We start from the raw sequence: 27,689 nt of genomic DNA, 5'->3' as shown, positions 1-27,689 counted from the left end.
GATATAGCTTTTTGGGAAGTTGGCTGTGGCTTTATAACAACTGAATTAATTAAAAATACTGTTTCATCCATTTTAAGAAAACTATTATTTTATGAGATAGTATCTACTCAGTGTAGCCAACAAAATAATTAGGGAAGCATCCGCTTTTCCTCTTTCTAAAATGTATAGCCAGGGCTATACTGTAGCCTAGTCAGGCTTCTAATCAGTTGAGGGTAGCTATAAATGATAAGGGAATGACCCCGAGTAACTAAGAATTTTATATAACTAGTAACTAGTGGTCTCCATCCTAGCATGGAGGTAGGTAACATTAATATCAATCACTAAAGGTTGTTCTTGGAGTTGGTTTCAGACCAATCCTCTGTGAAGCCATTCTTTGACTTGACTCAGACAATTCTTCGAACTAGTCTTAGTTTCAAAAATGTCTTCTAATTTGACAAACCCTCAATTGTTCAGATTACTGGTGGGGAAAAAACATCCCAGAATGGATCTGGAGGTATGGCTGATTGGTCATAAATCCTGGATAACCTTGAGTCACACACAAAATCCCTTATGATCTGAGCCAGAATCTTGATATAATTTTGGAAATGAGCTCTATGTTCCAATCATCTGGCTATGTTGGCTTTAATGCCTAGATCACAAAAAGGAGCTTATTGAATAACTAATGTTCACTGGTTATGGATTTGGATATTAAAAATTATTTCCAGGATACCTTTAGTTTGTAGACATCATAGAAGTGATCTCTTAAATGGGTAAAGGATCTTTATTGGAGGGAAAAGGAGACTCATAGTATTTAATATTCCCTCCACTTTTTTTGTTAATTGCTATACAATCAAAAGTTTTGGCATGAAATACTACTTCAGACCAATTAAATATGTATATAGTATGGTTAACAAGCCATAACACATTATAGTTAGAAATCTTGTGCTTCTTATGGATATGAACTAGGAGTGAAACCAGCTTTGCTGAAAGATTTTGTGAGGAATTATGATCAAAGTTATACTTAAATGAAACAATATGTAATGTCCTTTTAGAAATAAGAACACTACTTATGGAATATAAAAGTATTAAACCCTTTTAAATTATGTTACTATCTTATTCAATTTAAATGAAGTAATTCTCATAAGTCATTGAAGAATTATTTTAACAGACTACATACTGAAATTTACTTCTTTTATTTCTTTCCAATAAATATAATAATTAATAATAAAGTTTTTAAACAAGTATTTTTGCTTATTATGTTTAATAACCAAGTATATGATATCATGTTTCAGTTTTGCTAATTAATTTCATATTATTATTTTACTCACTTGGCAGTCACAAGATGAAAAAGGCAGACACTGTGTACAAATAGGAAGTTCGTGCAACGTCAAGCTCTCAAAACCACATGCAAATCTCCTAAGCACATGGTTTAGAGCTCACACAGCCCACCAGCAGGTTATATAGGCATGCAGATGATAGAAAAGAAAGGTGCCTACATAAGGAAAATACAGGATGACCAGAGAGAGTGACAATTCTTCATGACAGCTATCTAATGCAAACCGTATACACATGATTTTTTGGTTGATTGTGGATATGTGTGTGTGTGTGTGCGTGTGTATGTGCATGTGTGTGCGTGTGTGTGTATGTGTGTTGAAGCATGGGAAGAATACAGAAATATGATATATATTAGGGAATAATAAATTGTATATATTTTTTGAGCTTAAGAAGTTCTTCATTTTAAATATGTCTATTTTCTACCTTGTCCCCGTGCTTATCTCCCAAAATTTCTATCTTGTGTTGCCTACCACTCCATCATGCAAAAAAAAGGTTAAAACTGAAATTTGAAAGCATTAAACAAGCTCTAAACCTGACAGATAACATGGATATTCTCCACATTTTACACGAGAATTAAATTATATATATATATATATATATAAATACCTCCTGCTCTTACCGGTGGGTGTTGTGATTCCATGTATTAAGGTATGAAGCAGACAGGAAAGAGATAAATCTTTCATAAGTACATCATCAATTAGGCAAGTGGTATATTAACCATAGTCATAGGTAATAGATTCAAACAATGAAAAGTAAATAGTCACAAAAGTAGACTTGTTCTCACAAAATGGGTTACAATACTAGAATTATATAGGGAGAAGAAATGATACCATAAATAAGTGTTTTTTTTTTTAAGTTACTATTCTTTACTAGTTATCTACACTAGCAGTATGGAAAAATTTTGTGATGCAGATTTTAGTTAAAATGTATCACCATACTGCTATTCCATAAAACTTTCTACACAGCAGAAAGTCCCCAGCACTTTCTGAATGATGAAAACTTGGTTAAACAATAAACTCATTGAAATAGAGAACATCAGTCAATAAGGGAGCATTCTTTCAAGTGATATTAAGGTGTTCCCTTAGCAGTGAGATTCATTCATCAAAAAGCAAATGAATTCTTCACAGAGAGTTTTGGGATTATTGCAAATAACTCCCAGTTCAATGAATGTTTTAGATGATATATATTAATTAGTATCCATAAAGACAGCCTCAATTAGCTCTAAAATTAAAGTGTTTTATGAACAATGGTGGCCTTATTTCTGGTTAATATAGATTGCATCCATCTGTGAGGAATTTATTTACACACAAATGGAAGATTCTTGCAAATTAGGCAAAACTTCCAACCGTTTTCTCCACTTTGACTGATAATTATGAATCTTTGCTCTTTCCCTGAAGATTTTTATTTTGATCAAACTTCCAGATATTTGAGCAAACAGGCATCCAGAAAGCTTATTTATTTAAATAGGTATGACTGCCTTTGTAAATTAAAGTGATTTCCTTTTTGCAAGGATATTTAGAAATGGTGATTGTCTTTGGAATAGTGGCCACATTGGATAACTTAATTTTGATTATTTCATTATAGCTGGAGAAGATATTATAGACAGTGGCTTATTAGGTGAGTTATCTTTGGTGATCAATCAGTTCAAATGGCAAAGTCAAATTAATATCATCATCGTATCTTACAATGATCTTCAAATAAAAACAAGAGCATATTGGGATAGCATATATTTAATTGTGTTTCTCTTTGAGTAGTGATACAATAAGAAGTGAACTATGGCATTATTTTGTGTGCTTTGGTTAAAAGGAATGAAAGAATCCATACTTTTCCTTGAAAGAAAAGATTCATTAACAAGATTGGTACAATAATAAGGGCACATAAGTTAATTGCTTACCAGCACTGACCAAAAAAAAAAAAAAAAAAAAAAAAAAAAAAAAAAAAAGGAAACTGTACTTAAAAGAAATATTGAACTTTTCATCACAGAATGCATATGAAATGCCTATGGAATCTAATGTTTGGCATGCGTTTCCCAAATATCCTACCTCTTAAAGTTTGGTAACCTTAATTCTTATCGTAATGAAGATTCATTTATTTTAGATTTACCCAAACCTGATAATGTCCACTTGCCAAATCTTAATTTACATTGGGCCAGCTCTTTCTTGGATTGCTGGATCCTGTCTAGAACATTGAAAGTCTGAAGAGGGAGTCCCTAATACATAAAGTTATATCAGTTTGCATCATGTTATAATGCCTTTGCCACACAATATAACTAGATATAGCACCATGCAATGCCATGAATTGAGAATGAGAGACTATCTCCAGGGAAGAAAAATAAATATTTGAGAGAGGAAAAAACAAAAAGCAGGGGGGGTTTCAAGCTGGTGAGATTAAAAAAATTTTAGCTGTAGACTGCAATGATGGATGATTCACTTTTGAAAACATAATTACATACCATATTCATGTCAATGCCATTGGTGTAAGTCCAAGCATGTTGGAAATATTCTTCAAGCCGCTGCCGCAGAGGGTTAGGAATTTGGTGAAAGCGAATGAATTCTTTTACTCGCAGCATCTGCATGTGGTACCTGGCAGTTCCTGAGTACAGTCTTTGGATAATTGCAGATACATTCCCAAAAATACTTGCATACATTAGTGCTGAATTAGATAAAAAACAAAGTTAGAGTCAGTGCACTTATGAACCTTCAGATATTACTAGCACGCTGAATGATTTAGGTTGTCTTTGGCCTCTTCAGAAGAATGTGGATATTTACTACAGGTTCTGAAGAAAACAATCAAAATACCAATCAATTTTCCTTTAAATGTTAAGATTTGAGCAGTAATCTCTAGAAGAAATGTAGTCAGTCCTCATCAAATTTTTAAATGCAAGAGTTTTCCTTGAATTATGTCTGTTGAAAACCCACCCATATTATTTACAATGTAAAACCTGCCAACAACAAATACTATAACAATAACAGCAAAATGGAGTTTTAGTGGAATCCAAATACATTACTATGTTTACAACTGCCTTAATTGGATATTTGAGATATGCCTTCAGAAAAATATCATTGGGTAAAAATAGTGCCTTGGGACTTTAAACCATAGCTTTCTCCTTAAGGGAAAGAGGTTAAGATGAACATGTGTGAATGAACAAAGCATTGGGCTATAAGGACAAGGCAGCACAAGAAAACAACTTGCTTTATATCTTAGGAGCCTCCTGTGAACAAAGTATGTTTCTATTAAGTATATGTTCTGAACCCCAAAAGACTTTTAATTCTGCTGTAAACATCAGTTTACTCTTACTTCCAATATACCCTCATTAAATGAAATAAAGCCCTAAATTTATCCCCTACCCTCCTATCCTTTTCTCTTTCTACCCTTTCCCAAAAAATTCTTGTAATCTTAAAAATCTCACAGAAATATTTTGAACTACTTATGACTTGCTATACAATTGATTAGTAATATATATATATATATATAAATAATTTTTGTTCAATAATTTTGAGAAAGCTAATAGCCTCTTTTAAATATAAATCAACTATTAAATGAGTTTGAAAATGGCTTTTGCTTCTATTGAAATGTAGTTTAAAGCACATGTGTGAGAAACAAAATTATCTTTAGGCCATTAGCCTTGTTTTATTCCTCTGAAGAATGAGAATAATGGTGGTTTTTCTTTTATTGGAAAAAAAGCATAAATATGTTTCTTACTCTTATATTTTTAAATTATAATGTTCTTTCTTGAGCTGCTGGTTCTAGTAACTTAACTATATTTCTCATGTAAAAATAAACCCTATCATGTATTTTGCTAATTTAGTTATTTTTATAGGCAAAGCTAAAACAAAGTTTGGTACTTCAAATTAAAGTCCTCCTTATCTTGGATAGTCAGCTAAATTCCTGACCATTAGTCTTTCTTTCTTTCTTTTTTTTTTTTTTTTTTAAATTAAAAGGCAATTGGGGTTAAATGACTTGCCCAGGGTCACAGAACTAGGAAGTATTAAGTGTCTGAGGTCAGATTTGAACTCAGGTTCTCCTGATTTCAGGGCTGGTGCTGTATTCATTACACAAATTAGTTGCCCCAACCATTAGTTTTTAAGAGGAAGTCAGATATATGAGAAAAGAGTTGATCTTTTTCAGGTCAGTTTCTTGAATATAATGGGGCAAATTATATGTATGTAGAGACATTGGTAGGTATGTAAGTATATATGTATGTAAACATATATGCTGCTGGTGGTAGGAAATCAGCACAGGAATAATAAAATAATGTAGAATATTTCAAGCATTTATCCAATTAATCAAATTTTCCCTTAAAGTCATGTTTTTAAAATTGTGGATTTTAAAAATCATTTTGAGGTCAGATTTTAAACAAAATTAAAATTTATATAGGTCAAATAAGATGATGTATATAAAATATTGTGTGTATGTATATATACATATATTATTATATATATGATTAACTACTATTATTGCTACTACTGTTACTGCTAGTACATCATAATATTTTTCCTTTTTGAACTTACACCTCCCTCACTTCAAAGTTGGGTATGACATTTGAATAGCAGCAGTGCTTTTGGTAATAAATAGCAACTACCTGTAACATCTAAAAGAAGACTTGTTTGGTTCTACTTGAAGGGTTGAATATTGAAAAAATATTCACATGGGTATGGTGGACAAAGCCCATTTTGGTATTATTATGAATCAGAAAAATATGATAACACTGATGGCTGGGACACATCTTTCTCCATAAGAGGAGGAGATTAAGATGAACATGTGTGAATAAACAAAGCATGGGACTATAAGGATAAAGCAGTCCAAGAAAACAACTTGCTTTATGTCTTAAGAGCCTCTTGTGAACAAAGGATATTTGTATGAAGTGTATGTTTCTTGAACCCAAAGAAAATATGCTTTTGTATGTGGCTCATCTGATAGAATACTTTAGAATAGAGGCATAAGAATTTATTTAATCAAGATTAAGTAATATTCCAGCCAAGAATTTACTTAATGAAGATTAAGTTAGGCTGATTCAATTATGTTTCCAATTAAAATGACATAATTATATACCAAGAAAAATTTGAAAAGAACTTTTTACTATTTTTCAAACAAACATTATATTTGTGACTTTCTACTGCCATCAGATAGAGGCAAATTGTTAAAAGTTAGGTCACAGAAATGTTTCATACCCATCAACACCATAGCAAAAACATAAATTAAGGGGAATAGGTATATTAATCTCTAAAATAGCTACAAAAGAATTTCTGGAAGTAGAATCAATTTTTTATGACTTAAAAATACAATAAAACTTCTTACCTAAATAATATTAATTTCTCTCTTTAGATAGAAAAATAAAAGGAACTGTTTAATATTTTAAAGGCTAGAAATTGGAATACATACAATATTTAATTGATATGTTTTAGCCAACTTATAGCAATGCAAAGAGTGTGACACCATGAAAAGAACAGAACTGAGTTCAAATCCTGACTCTGCCATTTAGTAGCTATGGGACTTTACACAATTCATTTAACCTTGCTGAGATTTTTTTCCCCATCAAATGGTGAGAATGTTTGATGTACTATTTATTCTAACTATTACCATTATTATTATCTATTAAGAATAAGCAAATTGGTATATTGTGTCCATGTTGTCAATGAAAATACATATTGAAAGACTTTGAAGAGTAATTCCTTCCATAGTCTTACAGAAACCTCTATTTGTTTGTGTCTAAAACCACAGAGTTGCTTTCTTATGGATGGCATATGACTTTTTGAATAATCTATGTGGATGTACATCCAGAAAACATCTTACTCTAATGACATATCATAGTGTGGTGGTGACCCTAGTTTTTGAAGGCAGAGGTAAGAGAAGGAGTGGGAAAAATTCAGAACACTAAATCTTACAAAATGAATGTTGGAAACTATCTTTATGTGCATTAGGAAAAATAAAATACTATTAAAGGAAAAATTATCTACAAAGCCTTCACTAATTTTCAGAAGGAAGGCTTGTGAAATAAAAATTTTTAAAAAATTCTGATGAATGGAATCAATGATCAGCAATAATTTTGCAAGTCTAATAATGAAGAATGCTATCCACTACTTGATAGAAAATTTATGGAGTAAATATACAGAATGAGACTTTTTTTTTTTTTTTTTGGTGAAAATGACCAATATGAACATTTTATTTTTTGACTTGATTATGCAAATTTGTTATAAAGTTTTTTTCAGTTCAGGGGAGAGAAAAAACTTCTTAAATGAAAAAAATAAAATTCAGTTAAAAATTTTAAAGTATTATTCTCTAATTATGGACTTATGCCCCCCAAAACCCCAACTTCCCAAAACAGAAGCCCTAAGGAATATTTATTTTAAAATGAACATTTCCTGAAAGTCTGACTGTAATTTTAAGATACTAAAGTTTTAAGGCCTTTGGGATACACTGTTATGATCTTACTCTAATTATAGATATCCACATATTAAGAAAAGCAAATGACAAATAATTATGGAATCACAGACTATTAGAATTGGAAGGGACCTCAAAGACCATCTAATCCAATTTAACCCTCCTGAAAAAGGAATCTCCACTACTGTGTAACTGACAAATAGTAAAACAGAGTTAAACCTTGTTTAAAGTCTTTCAAAAAGGAGGAATTCATGACCTTCTGAGATTAGGAAATTGTGTTTTTTTTTTTTTCTTTGACCAAGAATTTGTCTTTTCTTTAAGTTTTGTCCTTGGTGGACAGAAGGAGCAAGTCTATATCCTCTTCTCTATGGTATCCCTTCAAATAATTGAAGATTTCTTTTGGGGGGGGTGGTTCTTTCTTAGTTTTTGCATTGTAATCACTTTTTTATTCCTGGAAATTATATTTTTAAAAAATTGACTCAAGATTAAATTAATTTTATTAAATGAGCCACATTACAACGATGAATCTTATTGACTTTTAGGCTTTTAAATCCCCAGATGTTTTTCAATTTAAGTAAACAGTAAAGTAAAAAGTGAAGTACTTTACTTCCCACATTTTGCACTTGTGGTTTTTTTTTTTTGAACCAAAGTTTATGACTTAACATTTACATCTATTTGTTTTAATCTTATAAAATTTCGCCCAATACTCTTGTCTGTTAATATTTGAAGATAGAGATGGGATTCTGACTCTGTTATTATGTTTTAGTTATTCCTTTAAGATTTTTGTTATCTGTAGACTTAATAAGCATCCCATCTATGCCCTTTGTCTACATGCCTATAGATTTTCAAAGCACTCTTCTAAAGATTTACTGTTAAGCTGATATATCATCATTAGTAACTACTTTTTGGGTTCTGCCACAGAACCAGTTTTGAGTTCACATTTTAATTGCTATTGACAATTACTTCCCCATGGAAATAGCATGAACAATTTTGTAAAATGTTTTGGTAGAATTTAAGTAATTAAAATCTACAGCATTTCTCTGATATACCAGTTTACAAATCTTCAACAAAAGGTATAAAGTTAGCATTACTTGTTCTTGATGAAAGTATACTAATTCTTTTGCAACTACCACTTCTAATCATTATCTTTTTAATCATTCATTTTAGAATCTGTCAGTTAACATTATTTCATCTGCTCTGAGCAGTGCTCTTTTCCCTTCACTGATTCTCCTCCTTTGCCCAATGTATATTAAATGATCCATATTTTCTTTTGTCCTTAGCTTTTTAAAACCAACCTTAGCTTATTCTAAGGTTTAACATTCAACAGTTTTTATATATTACCATGCCTTTTTTTTGGTATTCCTCTCCATTATTTGCACTTCTTTACACTTTCCTATAAATATCTTTAAAAAACAAACAAAAAACCAACCCAGAAACTAAAACTGATTGGTGGATTCCTTATGGATCCCTTCTGGAATCCCGTTCTTTGTAGAATTTTAATCTACCTTCACCTAGAATCTTTGAAAGATCATTTCAAATATGAAGATCAAGTCCAAGTCCAAGTCCAGTTTTAATCTCCCTTAATCATAAACTCTAGGAGAGAGTATTTATTCCCTTCTCTCCTCAGTTCCCACCAAAGTTCTTGCCATTTCTTTCCCAGAAACATCTTGGTCCTATTAATAGGAATGAGATCCAAAACAAAATTTCCCTCTATTTGGAAAAGATGAAAATATCAATAAGGCAAGTTAAGGAGTTATTAGTTATTATGCTTTTGGTAGAGGGAATTCCAGGAGATCAGGAGAAATGAAGACTCCTCTCTCCCTTATATTATATTATCACTTTGTACTAAACTTCGGATCTATTTCCCCTTCCTGTCCATGACACTTAATACACACCAATAACAAAATAAATTAATTTTTTCTATTAAGTTTTACTAAATACTTCTGACCATAATTCCTCACTCTGGTTCCTGGATTTCCTTTTCCTGAGTATTTCAGTACTGTTCCTTACCCCACTCTCACAGTTGTCACTTTTAACCTATTCTATTTCTTTTGAATAAAGTATATCTAGTCAAAGTCATATTCCAGGAATTTGTTGAATTTCTTAAAGCCTCAGTGATACCTATACAGTCAAATTTACCTTCTCATGTTAGGATCTGTATTTCATATTCTTGTTACCTAAAGTTTGGGAACTTGTATATAGATGTTATTTTACCATTGGTTCCTTAGCCTTTTGTGAAATTCTGGGTGTTCAATCACTATTTTTACTTTGGTCAGTGATATCTAATACCTAGACTCTTGTCTCTTTACTTCAAACTTTTTAAGTTTAAGTTCTTTCTAACTAAAATGTTAAGACATCAAGCAAACATATACTTGCCAGTCTTTGTTAAGTGAACTCTGTCCTGTTAGGGAATCTTTCTTTATTGTACAGTTTAAAGCCAGGGTTTGGAAATTCAAATCCTATTCTCAGATACCATCTTAGTTGCTAGCTTTTCTTGCTCAAATTCAGTTTTCTCTTTCCCTTCCCTTCCCTTTAATAGGCAATAGTGAAGAAAACATTATCTGAGCCATTATGGTTTTCAGTTTCTTAGCCAAAATTTTGTAATCTATGGTAATGCTTTCTGAGTTCCTTCTGGCAGTATTGTTTGTGTCTACTGAATCACGAGGACTGCTTTGACAAATCATTGGAGGATCTTTGTTACATCTTGGATATATGACTAAAGAAGATAATCTCTTTTCTCTAGTATTATTACTGAGTCTTCAAATAATTATAATATATCTGAAGAGGGAATTTATCAACTATGTCTACTGTTTCTCTTCTTCCTCTAACCCTTATTAGATGATCTCTTATTTGATAGCTTCTATATTTCTGCTTTGCCAGTCTTTGAAGGCAAAGTATCTGCTTCTTCTTCAGAGTAGACAGCTCCCTTCCCTTCAAAAACAGACTCAAATTAAATGTTTTAAAAATAAGTTTCAAATGTATAGTTTTTCTTTTCTTCTTTTTTTTATCCCCTCGGTGACACTTTTCCAAGCTCTTTTTCAGCCCCTGGAAAAAATCATATTTGTCCTCAGCCACTTAATGAAACCTTCAGATTTTCTTTTAGGAATATTTTATTGTTTCTAATTACTGAGAGTTTAAAAAGATTACTTGAGATTCTTCACTTTCTTTTCTAGGATGGATATCAATCTATACTTTGAATACAGTAGTTACTTGCAGGGGTCCTCAAACTTTTTAAATAGGGGGCCAGTTCACTGTCCCTCAGACTGTTAAAGGGCTGGACTATAATAAAAACAAAAACTTTGTTTTGTGGGCCTTTAAATAAAGAAACTTCATAGCCTTGGGTGAAGGGGAATAATCGTCCTCAGCTGCTGCAGCTGGCCCACAGGCTGTAGTTTGAGGACAGTGGCGAGAAATCTATATATTACACACAAAATGTGACAAAATGCACAGTTCTACCTGCTTTCCATATGATGTAAATTCTGAACTTTGTTTTTTGAATTACTTATGAGTATTTATATCTTTTCCTAAATACCTTTTTAATACCTCTATAGACTTTTGTCACCTCTTAACAACTTGATAACCAAAACTAATCACCTTTCCTCCCCTCAGCAATACGTAGACAATTATATTTATATCTTTTTTCTCTTTCTTTCATTAGCTTTGTATTCAACAATTTGTTTTACTCACCACTTCACCTATTGTTTTATTTACCTTTTTTTTTTTTTTTTTTTACTTTGGTGGGACAAATGAGTAGTGGAAGTGGGGAAGCATGAGTTACCACTTTCTCCCCTGATCCCCCAGTTCTAGATGGGAATATTGTGAGCAAAGAAATCATGGTGTAGAAGTTTGAATTAACTTTGCCTCTCAGATGAATCGACCTGGGACCCAACTATGGATCTTTTAGATAAGAAGAATATAAATACAGTTTCTCATAGGCAATTGCAATTAATTTACTGAAGGTTTTTAACTTGTTTTCATTTTCATGAACTGCTTACATCTGAGGATATATTTTCTTGCTGGGAGCTATTATTTTGACTACTCCCTTCATTGCCTGTGGAATTATTTTTACTTGAGATTATATGATGTTTTTTTATGAGATGAATTGTTAGTTTGAACCTTTAGCTTCTGAGAGATCAACTATAGCACAGTAACTGCTACACTAAGTTACCTTACCTTGCTTTGCCAATGATATACTCTTCCTTATGAGTTCGTCTTTTCAGATCTTTACTACTTGGTCTTTTTTATCCCTTTCAGAATGAACATTCCTTTATTTTATTTTGGTTTCTTTTCCACTTTCAGTTCAGGTTATTCTCCTATAACTTATTCTTAAGTTGAGCTAGACTTCTGTTCATATTCAATACTTGGCCTTTTCCAGAGGGGTTTAAATTTCTCACAATCACTTTTGTAAGTTTTACCTACTCATTTGGTTTTAGTTCCTATCTCTTTTCTTAAAACCTATTCCCCATAAAAGTTGGAAGGGGGTGGTTGTTTTTTTTTAAATCATAGTAATGAATCTTAGATTTGGAAACAGAGGAATTAAATTTGAATCTCATGTCAATCACTAGTTTAATAACTTTAGGAAGTCATATAATATGTGGGCCTCAGTTTCCTCATCTGAAAATGAAAGATTGGTTTAGATAACCTTAAATTCTCTTCCAGATCTCCATGAACCTGTGATTCTCTATATCTTTATTTTGTTATGGTGCCCAAATTGATATATAAAAAAGCAAAATTCAATTCAATGAATACCAGAGGAACAAAGTTGAGATGGGTAGTTAGATGAAAGTAAATACACAGAAAGTAACGAACACAATTTTGAGGGGATTAAAGGAATGGCTTTCCTGATTATTTGAAGGAGGGAAACATTCTGAACAAGTTTTTTTTTTCAAAACTATAGATGTTACTATTATTGAAGATTTGATCCATATGCCTATTTTCCCATCTCTACAAAATGTATGAGAACAATTTACACATGTTTCATGAAAACCCTTTAATAGAATGTGAGAAGGGAATACACAGGTTCTTAAAAACCATATCTTATAACAGACTATAGCTTTACAATCATATAATTGACAGAAGAGTATATAGATAATATAAAATTCCATTTGGCTTCCTATTTGTTGAAAAAAGATTGACTTGGTAGAACAAAATCAGAGTTAAAGGCACTTTAACAAGATATTTCTTTTGCTTATATTAGGAAGGACTACAAAAGAATACTTGATATATGTCACAAAATAAATAACTTTGGTGATCTTTTGATTATTAATATCAATTGAGGCATAAAAAAGGAAATGTGTATCAGATAATGGTGCTTTTTGCTATGTATTAATTCAGAGAAGTATCTAATTGGGATATTCCCTGAGCATTTGGTCAAATTTTCTAGATGCTACTGTTAATGGATGACATTGTGCTAATGCAATCAAGCCTTGGAACACTAGAGAAATACCCTCTATTAGGGTCAAATAGGAAAATAGGTTAAAATTAGTCAAATAGGAAAAACTAATTTGATTAAAGTACAACTCAGTTGGATTTGAAGATTGTAGAGTTAATCTAGCAGCATATATAGGCTGGATAATATAAAAGTATAATGAACTAGGCTTAGAATTGAAAAAGAATTTAATCCAGTCAGCGGGCTGGATTATACTTGGAAAATTGTACAGTTTTTAATGACTACAAGATTCTTCATGAGATAAATGCTCATCTTTAAAAAATAATAATATTTAGTTGGTGAAGACAACCAGTAATAGAAGATCAGAGTATCTGTGAGATGAAAATTGTAATTTATTCAAAGGCATTGAAGAAATTCATGGTGGTACAAATATGTGTATATATATATATATATATATATATATATATATATATATAAAGATTGTTATGAACAATGAATTGCAAGCAAAAAAACAAAGTTTTATATATATAATCACCAAAGGGATGTATAATTAGAAAAGGAGGTGGCCCATTTAGACAATATAGTAAGAGTCAAGGTGAACACATGAATTGTCCATGTGCTGCACTGGTATTTATGTAATGTCAAGATACTTAGAGGAGAATTCAGTGCACTGATAATGGAGTATATGTAAGAGGGCTAATATATAAGCGCACACAAGGTAAGATGGTATGGATGATTTCTTTCTTCATTGTTGGAAAGAATACCCATATTAATAAGATTACAGATCCACTGGAGTATTTAGCTGAAGAAGAGGAAAGCACTTTGCAAAATGTTTATTAAATGCATGCTAAGCAGCAAAGGGGATATAAAATAAACTGGATACTGCCATTGGCCTTGGAAGCAATTTACAACCCAGTATGGGAGAGAAAATACCAATAACTATAAAACAAAATAGAATATTGTAGGTCCATAAGGATCTACAATATAAAGTACTATGAGAGTTCAAAAATATTAGATTTCCCAGTTGGATGAAGGGGTAGAATAGGGAAAAGTTCACTGAAGACATCATTTAAATTGAACTTTTAAGGAAAGTTTAGTTTTAGAGGAAATAGAATCTAGATATCAGAAACAATTTAACCAAGAGTGCTAGCCAGAAAATAAAAAGTTATGATGAACAATACAGTTTGGCTTAAGAATGGAACATAATATTGGAAAAGCAATTTAGTACTATATTACAGAAGGCCTTGAATGCTGGAATGAAAAGTTTTGACTTAGTAGATGGTGGGCAATCACAAAAGTTTTTTGGACAGAGATGTAACATGATCAGAATTGTTTAAGATTAATCTGATGTGTAGAATGAATTACATTTGGGAGAGATTATAGGCAAGGAGATTTATTGGGGAAGAATTAATCTCAATTCTCTACTATTCTAAGGTTTTATTTATCATTAATAAGAATTGAGGAGAGAGGTAGTATAACCTTAGTTGAAAGAGAATGCAGTGAAGCAAGGAAAAACTGAGGTTGAATTTCACATCTCATCCTGGCTATAGGAAACTAGAAAAATCACTTTACCTAGTCCTCTAGGAAATTTTCTAAGGTAATAAATTACAGAGAAGATGTTGGTCTACATTGATAGAAGGAATTTCCTCTCCTGGGATTTCCTTGTACTAATGAAATCACTGGTCCAATCTTTAGATGATTCCAAAGAGTAGGGAGCTTAGTTTATCAAAAGTGGTTAAAAAGCACAAACAATTTGCCCTATTTAAAAAAATATGTCATAAACCTAATTTATTATTAAGACAATTATTTATTAAGCTAGCTAAGTGGCACAATGGATAGAGTACCAGATCTAGAGTTAAGAAGATCTGCATATAAATTTGGCCTTTGACATTTACTAATTGTGTGATTCTGAGCAAGTAACTTAACCTCTGTTTGCCTCAGTATTCTGAATTATAAAATGGGGATAATAGCACCTTTGTCCTAGAGTTGTTATGAAAATCAAAGAAGATAATATTTGTAAAGTGCTTAGTACTTATATACATGTATGTTTATATATGAAATGTATTTTAAATTGGTCAACAAACTGAGGAAAACACATTTAGAATAAGTTGGACATAGAGAAGCACTTCAAAATTTAATGTTTTTAAAAACTGAAAGTCAATTATCTGAATTTAATTGGCAATCTAAAGTTGATATTTTAAAATTATAATCTTGTAGCAACCCTCCCCTTTTGTGGTTCTGAATTGTGAACTCATAGGACTTTTCAACTCAAAGGATGCTAAAGTGGTTCAAAACTGATGCCCTCATATTAGCCCACTGCAACTATGGTTCTTCCCACTTTCTCCCACCCTCAATTTCCTAATACAATGGCACAGATAGATTCCTTAGTGCAATGCCTAAGGAAAAAATCTTACACCTCTGCAGAAATGGAATCACAAGATTGTTTTTTGCATTCAAACAAGCCTCTACCTGAGAAGAGAATACTTCCTGAAAAAAAGTCTCTATCAGTACTAAAAAACACTATATAAAATATTTCATTCCAGAACCTTAAGAATAATGTAAATCCAACTTAATTCTAGTGATATACTTAGGAATAACCTTTGATTGTTTCTATAGTGTCTGCTTTGCATTAAATCAGAACCCATAGAACAAAATATCTGATAATGACCCATCATGTCCACAATTTTCCTTACTTATCTTTCTCCCCTCCCCTTAACCACAAAAGACTTATTCTGGAGTTATCAATATATTTATTCTATTTGGTAATCAGACAGAAATTTTACTTACAGCCAATCAACATGACACAAATGGAAAAGATTTTCTCCGAATTGGTGTTAGGAGACACATTCCCGAATCCTACACTTGTTAAACTGCTGAAGGTAAAGTAAAGTGCTGTAACGTATTTGTCTTTAATGGATGGTCCAGAGCTTGCATCACTTTGATTGTAACGTTTTCCAATTTGTTGTCCTAAGGTATCCAACCATCCAATTTTGTCAATCAGGTAAGGCCTTTCTACATTGCCAATAGCATACCAAATGCAAGCCAGCCAATGTGCAATTAGAGCAAATATGCACATGAGAAGCATGAGAACAGCAGCACCATATTCAGAATATCGGTCCAATTTCCGTGCCACTCTCACCAATCGCAGAAGCCTAGCTGTCTTCAAAAGGCCAATTAGTGTTGTGGTCTGCAGAAACAAATATGCAACATCAAAAAGTGTTACTACCCAGGAAGAGGCATGTTTCCAAATGGCAAATCCAAGTTTTTAAAAAAATGCTTTCAAGTGCAAGATCAAATTATAACAGTGAGTTTTAATTAAATATTCATTTCATTTAAAAATAAGATCCTGAACTACTGCATTGTGAGATAGGTTGCAAAGAAACAATTTACTGCACAGTAAGGAAAGGACAATTGGTTATATTGCATAGTATGCTTTACATTTTAGCCTCAATTGATAAATTTTAGTTATAAGACTAGGAATCTATTGGGTGGGTGAGCCTTTGTCTTTATATCAAGATTAAACAATATTATGATGGCAATTTAACACCAGCTTTTAAGTGTCACAGATAATCATGTATCTCTAATAATAATAATCTTATTATTGATCAATATCTAAGGGTAAGATAAGACTATATAATAAAAGGACACTCAAATGGGTATTTGGTCTTGAAATATGATAACTACAAAGTATATATTCATTTCCTAAACAATGTCAATAATAAGTACAATATAATCCACAGGATATGTAATTATTCTATAGTTACATGGTAGTGAGCAATCAATTATTGAGTGATTTTATTTTTATACTACTGTGAATACTTATTTCACAGAATACCTCTAATTAAAATTAAAAAAATACCTGAATTAAAAATAATAACCACCATGTTTTAAAAAATACATATAAAATTGAATGTAAATATTAAAAATAATCTTTTCATAACCATTAAAAAGCAACAAATACCTCTTAGTTTAGAGATAAACCTTCCTATTAAAAGAAATGCAAAAATACTTTTTTTTGGACATTCTAGCTTCATACTGGGCAAAGAGAGTAGAAAGTATCCTCTTTAGGAGTTGCTCTGATAGTCTATTGCAGTTGAGTTGTAATTATTTTAGCTGGCATATAGTAATTTTCTTTTTTTAAGGAAATACAGAACATTTGGAGACGTATACTTCCAGGAGTTTTGATTTTTATTACTCTATTTCTTTGATTGTGTCAGATTCTAGGGATAAGGATGGGAGACAGTAGAAAGAAGGAAAGAGTTGTGAAAAAGTTTTAAATAAGGACAATCCTTCTTAGTGTATGAAAGGAGAGACTGAGGTAAAATTGGCCTACTTTTTGCTGGAAGGTGCACAATCACTTTCGTCCCTTGGGCATTTCATTTAGTAAGGTATAGACTCTGAAATTAAATAGAATGCTTGAGTTCTGAAAAGAAGTAATATATCTTCCAATTTATCTAACTTCCCCCCAAGGCTATACCCTTGTAAGAGGAGGTAACACTTGTCTTTTAGTCCCGCATAAACCACCAGAGACTTTGAAAGGCAGAAATTTGAACTGGCTACATATACTGTTTATCATGTTGACAGCAGGAATTTCCCTGGCTCACTCAATAGTTTCCCTCTGCTTTTATTTGGAGTATTTCTCTTTACTTGTGCTGTGACCCAATTTTTTGTTTTATAACCAGAGAAATATTTGAGATTTGTTATTTGAAACTGCTATATTTGTTTAGTAGCTTGGGGGCAAACTGCTATATTGACCTAAAAATAAATAAAATATGATTTTCAAAAACACTAGGCATGCAGTTATTTAAAGAAAATGCTTCAAAGCAAATATAAAGTGTTTTTGGGTTTTTTTTTTTTTGGTAACATATTGAGGTGACTGGGTAAAAACAACTTTCATAACTACAAAGATGGTAATGCTAAAAAGATACTTCATTTACAAATGGAAGAAGTCTCTTGCATATGCAAAAATGAGAATAAATCATCCACTGTTATTGGCCTGTTCTAAGGTTATTCATAAATTAAAATAATCCTTTTTTTGTTTGTGAGTCATTTGGGGTTGAGTGACTTGCCCAAATTCACACAATTAGTAAGTGTTAAGTGTCTGATGTCACATTTGAACTCAGATTTGATCCTCACTCCAGAACTGGTGCTTATACCAAGAAATGATGTTTAAACACTAGATGTCATCAAGTGTACTAAGCATACAAATTGACATGATAAATATCACAAAGAAAATAAGGTAAATATAGAACTTGGAGGAATATGATTTTTGGGTCATATATCTACATATGATTTTTTTATTATTCATAGAAAATGAATATGTAGAATCAACCAGAGTTCCAGAGTTTACTCTGAAACCATTACTAAGCAGTTGGTCTAGGTCTCTGTTGAATTATAAGGATGAATGAATATTAACTTCAACAATCAAAAAAGTTCCCTTGTGGTTCAGTAATATGTGCTTAAGTGCATTTACTTATGCTCCTCTGACAAGGTAAAAAATGATTCTTACTCATATTTATTGTTACCCTATTACCAACTATTGCTGTTACTAACTCATCTGAGCATTTTCTGTTGATCACTGTTGTATACCCTGGTACCACCAAAAAATAATTGCTTTTATATTATAGATGACACTTTGTATTAAAATAGCACCTTTTAATTTCAGTGGCATTAAATACTTAATTCTCATAAAATCTGGCTAAGACTAGAGGTTTATTGTCCCAGTTCACAGATAAGGGTTAAGTGATTGTCTCAAACCTTAGAGGGATAACAAGGGAAGAACAAATTCTCAGATCCTTGCCTCATCACTCTAGCCACTTAACTGTGCCTCTTCCAGCAGACACATTTGGAAAATGAATATCCAGGGAAAACCAACTAATAGTTTTATAAGTCTGCCCTAAACATGTTTTTGAAGCTTCAGTCAATTTACTGGTGAATATTACCTTTCTCAAAATGGTGGAACTCATTTATAATTGTTTAATTTGAAATGTTATATTTAATACCTACTTCTCAGACTAATCATATTCTATCAGGCTTTTGTTGAAGGCAGGTTTATTTTAGTGATATATTTTAACTCAGAGTATATTGAAATTCATGTAGTAATTGGTTGTATTATAGTGTGGGTCTTCTATATTTGTGATTTACATTTAGGAAAACATTCTTTTTAAATGAAACTATATGGTAACCCATATCTAATTGATAGAGAAGGTAACTTATTGCAAATGTATATTTCAGATAGTTTTTCACTCCCTTCAAGAATCAGAGTAGGCACCAATTCCTCCATGAAATCATTCCCAGCTATGAGTAACATTCTATTTACTAATTTCTCATAAAACTTTGAACTTCTCCTTTGTGATTACTATAATTCTGCTTATATTATTATTTGTATTTCTGCACTATTAGGTTCCTCAATTGAAAGAACTGTCTCTTATTTCATTGCTAGATGCTCAGCATTTGGTTTTGTACACAATAAGCATTAAATAAAAATTTATCCAACTGTTGATTTTTTACCTTGAATTAGAATTCATCATATATTCATTAAGATCCTACAAGGTACAAGTCATTCCTGGTTATGGTAATTGTAATTGATCTTTGTCAATAGAGATCTTTCTGTAAGGACTATATAGTATAGTAGAAAATAATAGTTTGAATATTGGGGAAAATTATATGAAGAAGTGAATGATTAAGCAGTGGAACAACACCAAACAAAAGATATCTTTTTAAACTCTTTATTCTGTGTAAAAAAAGATATAATGAATATGAACAATTCCCCAAATCCACATGTTTTCAGAATGACCATCTAATTTTGAATATCTTGAAAATGTTGGAACTAGCAATTTCTCTTAATGATTGAATAAATTTAATATTTCTCATGACAGAATGCCAGGGACTTAAAGGCTACTGAGTTAAGAGTTTATTTTAATGCATATAACTAGGAATGGTTTCTTCTGTGAAATGACTCTTTTTCTAGATGTTCAATTATGTTAATTTTCTGAATGGTATATGAGTTTTAGTTCTCACAGCTTTAAATATAAGTTGTCCACGTCCATATTTTCAAAAATTATAGCTCTTTATATTTGAGATAGAGTTTTTGTGACAGAATAAAATAATCTCAGAATTGGAAGCTAATTTGGAGTTCACCTAGTCCAACCTCTCTTAGTTCCTTTTTTGCATATCCCAGAAATGGTGATCCAGCCTTTGTTTTATCGCTTTTGCATTTCATTTATCAGCCATTGTTTTTAATCTCTTAAAGACATGGACTCTTCTGGAAATCCTGTGAAGTACAAACACACACGTGCACACACACACACACTCACCTTTTCTCAAAATAATGTTTCTAAATGATTAAAATCAAATATATGGAATTCCAAAGGAAATCAGTTTGATTGAAACATAGCAATAAAGGTTTTTTTTTTAAAAAAAATGTATAAAAGTGCATAAACCCATAGGTTAAGAACTTCTGAATTAGTGCAAACTTTAAGGTATGCCTGTTTCTTTTATAGGAATTCTCTCCATTGATATAGATGCCTACAACTTATAATCTTAGAAAATTTTCTGGAGGGAGTGAGAGGTTAAAGGATTTGCCCATGCTCACACATCTGACATGCTGAAAGGAGGACTTGTTCCAGGACTCACCCCCTCTTTTACTATACTTTATCTCGAGATTGGATGCTTTAAAAAGTTCCTAAATTAAATCAAATATATTCCAAATCAAATTGAGGAAATCCCACTTATGAGATGGAAATTATGCCCTAAAATTTGCCAGTACTCTATACTTTCAATTTGTATTCAATGAATTGTACAAAAATCTATAGGTGGGACAAATTCTGTGACTACATTAAAAAATTTCCTGAAACTTTGTATTTTTTTTTTTTTTGGAATCTTTGTTCTGTATTGTCCTTAATGTAGATGAAAAATGTAATCAAATACTTTTTTGGATTTTATTATCTCTTTATAAAAAAGGTCATAGAAACATTAAGCTATTGGTTATCATGATAAAGGCTAGAAGACTGAAAGACAACTAAAAATTCCACTGTAAGCTAGTCTGTCCTTTCATGATGCTATACATTCAAATTTTTAGTGAGTAGTCAATGGCATGTCAATATTTATTGTTTAATTTTTATCTCATTCCAAATTACTTATCAAATCTGGTACTCATTTTAGCTTCCTAGTTAAGGAGCAATAGCCAATTCATTTCTTATTGGTTCTTGGTCCATTGTTTAACCTTATAAGCCACATCACTTTTCCATTGCCACCACAGAAAAGAAGTAAGAGATTCTAAGAAACTTTGGAAAATCACCATTATGAAATAGTTTAAGGTTCACTGGATTATAGGCCCAAATCTCCTATTTCATATCCATGTTTGTATGTGATCTAGGACAAACGACTTCAAATAGCCATGCTTCATTTCCTCATTTATAAGGTGTTAGGTAATCCATTCTAACTATAATTTTATGACATACTCTATATTTCTTCCATTATGCTTATCCACTGGAAAGACAATGAAGATACAAGAAAAAAACTATACAGGCAAACATTCCCAGAAAAGGAAATTATATAACTTCCAGAAACTTATTTCAATGTTTAACAGCTATCAATGTTAGGAAATTCTTTCATATAGCTGACCTCAATGCACTAGGCTAAAATTCAGTCACAATTGTTTTCATTTGCTCTGTTCATAATAAAGATGAAAAACCACTTGTCTTCAATATATTTTCCATATAGTAATAGGTTTACACAATAGCTTACATTTGAAATATTTACCCAATGGTGGATAGAAAGATTATGGGAAGAAATTAAATGGTATATTTGATATATGATTTTTAGCATAGAAACAAGACTTGCTCTGCACAAAGGATATTCTGACATGAAAAGAAAAAAAAACCTCGTGCATGATTACCAATAGATAATATACAAATGATAGATATATGTGTACATAAATATATTCATCTAAAAGTAAAGATCACTGGAAAAGTATTTCACCCCAATTTCTATTCAGGAAGCAAACAAATAAAGATTAGCCTGTAATTCAACTATAATCGTATAGATACGGAGACTTTACTGCTAGCTTCAACATGCGTGAACCAAAAGAAAATAGATTCTGTAATGTTGATAACAATAGATAACATTTGTATAGCACTTTAAGGTCTATTGAGCACTTTCCTCACAACAAACACTTTCACGAAGTAGCTAGCATAAATATTATTATATCAATTTTATAGTTGAAGTAATTTAGGATATAAGTGACTGGTCCATGGTCACAAAGATATAAAAGTCAGACTTAAGTCAGGATTTCCTCATTTCTAAGTCAGAGCTTTTTCCATTATACCATAACAGTTTTTATAAATTTAGAATATAAAACCTTGGTAGTTAATGTATGGAATTGATCTATCTGTCTGTCTATCTATCTATCTATCTGGCTATCTTTGCATTAAAATATTCAAAGATTCACTACAAAAATAAACAAATTTTATTATTATGCTTGTATAACCATGATATATCTAAGAAATTTTCTCTTTTCCCTTATTGTCTTATGTAATTAAGTATTTTAGCATCAGTTCAAATCTCAATGATCTAGACTAATAGCAAAGAGCTAAAACATGCATAATTATTTGTTGATATATATGAGCACATTCATTTGCTTTTGGATTACATTTTGGTAATTTGAATTGAATATAGGTTTGTCAGTTGTGCAAGGAGTTCACTTTCAATAAATAAATGAGACCATATTGTATAAACCCTTCTGAGAAGAAAATGGGAATATGGATAGTTTTCCTAAACCAATGACTGCTAAACAGCTTTTTGTAACACACTCAGTGATATGACTATATCAGTGTAATACAAAGGATTAGCATAAGTAAAATTTGTTCTTAAGTGTTTCCTGGATTGGGGTTGATTAGGTATTTGAATTTTCAAAATCTTATTGATGGGATGCATGTAGAGTACATGTAAAGAAAGTGTAAATAGAAAGGGCAGATTTGGTAATAATTTAATAATTAATAAGTATGCTAATTATTGATCATGGAAAATATCATTAAGATAAATATATAAACAGAACTTTTTAATAAGTTCTACTTATTAATAAATAGAGAAGACTGGCCACTCATGGGTTAACATTTGAAAAGTAGCCATAAAAATGAAAAGTTCACTTCTGTAATCATGTACAAGTCAGTCAATCAATAAACATTTTATGATTTGATTCTTACAAGAATCCTGGGAGTTAAGTGCTATTTCCCCCCCCCCCCCCCGTTTGCAAATAGGTAAACTGAGGTTTAGAAAGGTTAAATGAATTGCTCAAGATCAAAAAGTTAGTAAGTCTCTGACTTAAATTCTGGATTTTCTGATTCCATGTTTTGTCCTCTATCCACTGTACTACTTAGCTGCACATATGTAAGTAAGTATTTATTATGTGTCAAGAACTATGCTAAGTATTGGAGGCAAAAAAAGGTAAAAACAATTCCTGACCTGAAGGAACTCACATTCTAATGGGGAAGACAATAAACAACTTTGTACATACAAACATACATATATACATGCACGTATTTGTAAACATATATATGTATGTATATATACACATATATACACATACAGAGATAATCTCAGAGGAAAGTCACTAGCATTAAGGGAAGGTGAGAAAAGCTTCTTGCAGAAGGTGGGATTTTAATTTAATCTTGAAAGAAGAAGAGACATTAAGTAGGTAAAAGAAGAGGGAGAGCATTATAGGCAGAGTCAGTGAAAATTAATGGAGATGGGAAATCCATGTCTGATATGAGGAATAACATGGTGGCCAGTATTGAACATGAAAGAGAGTAAAGTATAACCCTGAAAAGGTATAAAGGAGCTGGGCCTTTAAAAGACTTTAAAAACTAGAGAATTTTATTTTTTATCTTGGGGATAATAGGAAGCCATTTGAATAGGAAAAAGGAGGTGACATGGACTGACCTAAATTTTAGAGAGGTCACTTTGATAGGTGAGAGGAAGATGGATTGGAATTGGAAGATATAGGGAGACCAGACAAAAGACTATTGCTTTTACAGGTGTGATATGATGACTTGTAAAGTGTTGTGGCAGTTGTCAGAGAAGATAAAGGGGACTATATAATAAATTTTTGATATTAGAATCAATAGGACTTGGAAACGAATTGTAAGGGCGTGGTGAGGGAGTGAGTCCACAAAGATACTTTGGGTGACTGGGTAGATGGTGTTCCCTATGACAAGAATAGGGAAGGCAAGAAGAGGGGGGCATTTTTGAAAAAAAAAAAGATAAGTTCAGTTTTGGATATATTGAGTTTAAGATGTCTATGGGACATATTATTTGAAATATTAGATAGGCAGTCAAAGATAGGAGACTAGGGAGACATTAAGGACAAATTAATAGATTTGAGGATCATCAACATAGGAGTGAGAGAGGGAGTGTTGGAGCAGATTGGATAGAATGGGATTATACATATTAAGTAATGGGAGTCTACTTTGGAAAGAAGATGATCCACTTCTTTGTGTGAGACTGTCAAAGGAAGAGCTAGTAGGGAGTGGCATCTGAGTGATGTGAGAATAGGAAGAGGACTGAGAAGGAGTTCTTGACATATGTTTTCATTTGTTTTCCCAGTGAAAAATTTTAGTTGAGAAGTTGAGGGAGGGAGAATCTTGGAAAGTTGGAAGAGAGATGAAAATTTTAGAAAAGCTATTGTGGTGAGTGTAACAAGGAACTTGTTAGCAAGGTATGAAAAGATTCTTTGCTGCAGTGAGGGCTTAGTTAAAATTATGTGATACACATTTGTAGTAGATGCAGCTAGCACAGTTTGTGATTTTCTCTAGCTCTGTTCAGCAGCCCAAGAACAGAAGCAAAGGTGGGATGATAATATAAGGCTGGAGCTTAGTGGAGCAAAATGGATGAAAGGGGAAAAAATGGTGTGTAGGATTTAGGAGAAGACAGAATTGAACTGTTCCACCAAGAAGTTAAAATGGGGAAGGGATAAAAGTATATTGTTGTTTAGTCATGTCTGACTCTTTGTGATCCCCTTTGGGATTTTCTTGGCAGAGATACTGGAGTGGTTTGCCAGTTTCTTCTCTAGTTCATTTTACAGATGAGGAAATGGAGGCAAAGAGAGTGGAGTGACTTGCTCAGGGTCACATAGCTGTTAAGTATCTGCGATGTATTTGAACTCAGGAAAATGAGTTTTCCTAATTTCAGGTCTGGCATTATACATCTAGTCACCCCAGATGAGAATATAGTCAGTGTATGGGTGATAATGTGGGAAAGAACAGGGTGGTGGAAAGACTGTAGGTCAGGGTGAAAATAAAGAACAAAGTTAAGGATTTTAAGACAGTGAGAGATGGATTGATAAAATATTATGATCAGATAAAAGAATTTCATAGTTCATGTACATAGAAGGGAAACATTTGTGAGTAATGGCAAAACTTAAAGATACAACCATCTCATTAGGTCATGGGAAACGAGCAAATTGGAACTCAGAATAGGATATTTAAGTACCAATTTGTATGTTAATATGATATGATATGAGGGCGGGAGTTGGGAAGGAGTGAAGACTATTAACCTGATATTGATCCTTCTTCAGGAAGGAAAGGGAGTATCTTAAGCTTTAGTAAATAGGAGCTACTAAGAAACATGGTTAAGTAATTTAATATGAACTTAATGAATCTGGAAAGGGGAGGTTCTTGAGTGATGATAATGGAGGAAGAATCTGAATACAGTAATGGGGACCAGTGTGTGTGGGGAAGGGAAGTAAGAAATGACAGTGAAACAATGTTGTTCTGGAAACTGTCTCATCAATATGGCATTGGCCCTTAGTGAGTTCAAGAGGACTGAGGGAATAAGAAATGGAAAGTTTTAAGATGAAAACAAACATTCTTAACCACAGAGTAGACATCTTACAAAATAGAGTGGAAGGGGTAAGTAGATCTGGAGTGGGACATTGAGAGAATTAGGTTGAAGAGAATGAGAGTAAGTATGTAGGAAGAGAAGAGAAGAGAAGAGAATGGGGTTTGTATTATGACAGCTAGCAGTTTAGAAACGCTGGGATGGGGAGAATAAAATAATGTAAAAGAATGCTCTCCTTTAAAAAATGAGTTCTACAGCAATATAACTGTTTGGACATGTACACTAATATTGTATTTAATTTATACTTTAACATATTTAACATGTATTGGTTAACCTGCCAACTGGGGTAGGCGGTGGGGGGAAGGAGGGGAAAAATTGGAACAAAAGGTTTATCAATTGTCAATGCTGTAAAATTACCCATGCATATAGCTTGTAAATAAAAAGCTATAATAATTAAAAAAAAGAGAAAGAGAGAAAAAAATGAGTTCTAGCAGATTATTAATGACAAGTAAACTGACACTAAACTGACACCTTTGACTCTCAATTTCCTTTTTTGTAAAATGGTGACAAACATATCTGTAACATAGTTTACAGGGTTGGTGAGTTTCAAAAGAGATTATGTATATACAATGCATTACCAAATTTAAGGTACTCTACAAATGATAGTTATTTTTGGCGTTTGTATTGCTACCATGTGTCAGTGCTGTTGAAACAAGTTGTCATGGGTAATATGGTTACTGGGGGTGCAATAATTAGAAAAATGGAAAATTTGTTCATGCGTTTGTCTGACTAGTTATTCACCATTAGGGAAATATTAATGCCTAGTCAAATCTACTTAATGTCAATATTCATTTTCTCCAGCATATCTTAAGAGTTTCTACTAAGTGGTATGAAGTTCTTCAAGCTGAAAATGAAATGACAAATTTTAAAGAATTCAAACAGCTTTATTCAAATTTCTAAATGCTAGCTTTATTAAAAAATGCTACTTCCATTATGTTCATTGTTAAAATAGCAATTATACTTATAAAATAATGTGATTAAAAATTCAAATATTTTTCATTTCATGAGCTGAATTCAAATTATAAAACTTGCTTGAAATAGACTAAAATTGAGGGCAATCTGGACAAGGAAAACATAAATTTTCAATTGGAATTTAACAAAATATCATTTCATGCTGATTACCATTAAATAGAAATTTTCCTATGAGCTAATTCAGAATTCTATGGTGCTTAAAAGGACCATTTTCTTAACTGAGTTGAAATTGAGTGTAGATGTTCTCATTTTCCACTGAATGATTTGAACAGTATTTTGAATTGCAAGTAAGTCTTTAAGGAATTTGTACATTTACATATAGGGAAAGCATTTGCAATGGTTAAATACAAATCTATAACTGAGAGGGGATACAGAAGATCTAAAATGAATTGCAAAGGAAATTAAACTAGAATTGCCTTTCTCAAAATTCTTTGGGCTGCAGAAAAGATCTAATCATTATCATCATCATCATCTTTATTTATCTATCTATTTATCATCTATCTATCTCTCTACTATCTCTCAGCTAAGTGGCACAGTGGATAGAATATCAGACCTGGATGTGAATTCAAATTTAGCCTCAGATACTTATTAACTCTATAACCTTGAACAAGTCACTTAATCTTGTTTGCCTCAATTTCCTCATCTGTAAATTGAACTGGAAAAGGAAATGGCAAACTCCAGTATCTTTGATAAGTAAAAGTCCAAATGGGGTCATGAAGAGTCAAAGAGGTCTGAA

At 32.0% G+C, this 27,689-nt stretch overlaps 1 protein-coding gene across 3 annotated transcripts in view; it reads right to left on the bottom strand.

The window, feature by feature from the left end:
• KCNH7 (potassium voltage-gated channel subfamily H member 7) overlaps positions 1 to 27,689 on the bottom strand; it is a 605,555-nt gene that overhangs the window by 78,101 nt on the left and 499,765 nt on the right. For all 3 annotated transcript variants that reach the window (XM_031960570.1, XM_031960571.1, XM_031960572.1), the window contains 2 exons: positions 15,872 to 16,271; positions 3,767 to 3,966 (listed from right to left, as the gene is read on the bottom strand). In XM_031960570.1, coding sequence (XP_031816430.1) covers positions 3,767 to 3,966; positions 15,872 to 16,271 — 600 coding nt within the window. The remainder of the gene's footprint in view (positions 1 to 3,766; positions 3,967 to 15,871; positions 16,272 to 27,689) is intronic.

Source organism: Sarcophilus harrisii, chromosome 3 (genome assembly GCF_902635505.1).
Source record: "Sarcophilus harrisii chromosome 3, mSarHar1.11, whole genome shotgun sequence".
Taxonomy (NCBI): domain Eukaryota; kingdom Metazoa; phylum Chordata; class Mammalia; order Dasyuromorphia; family Dasyuridae; genus Sarcophilus; species Sarcophilus harrisii.
Note: the sequence above shows the minus strand (reverse complement) of the source record. Positions and strands in the feature narration are given on the sequence as shown.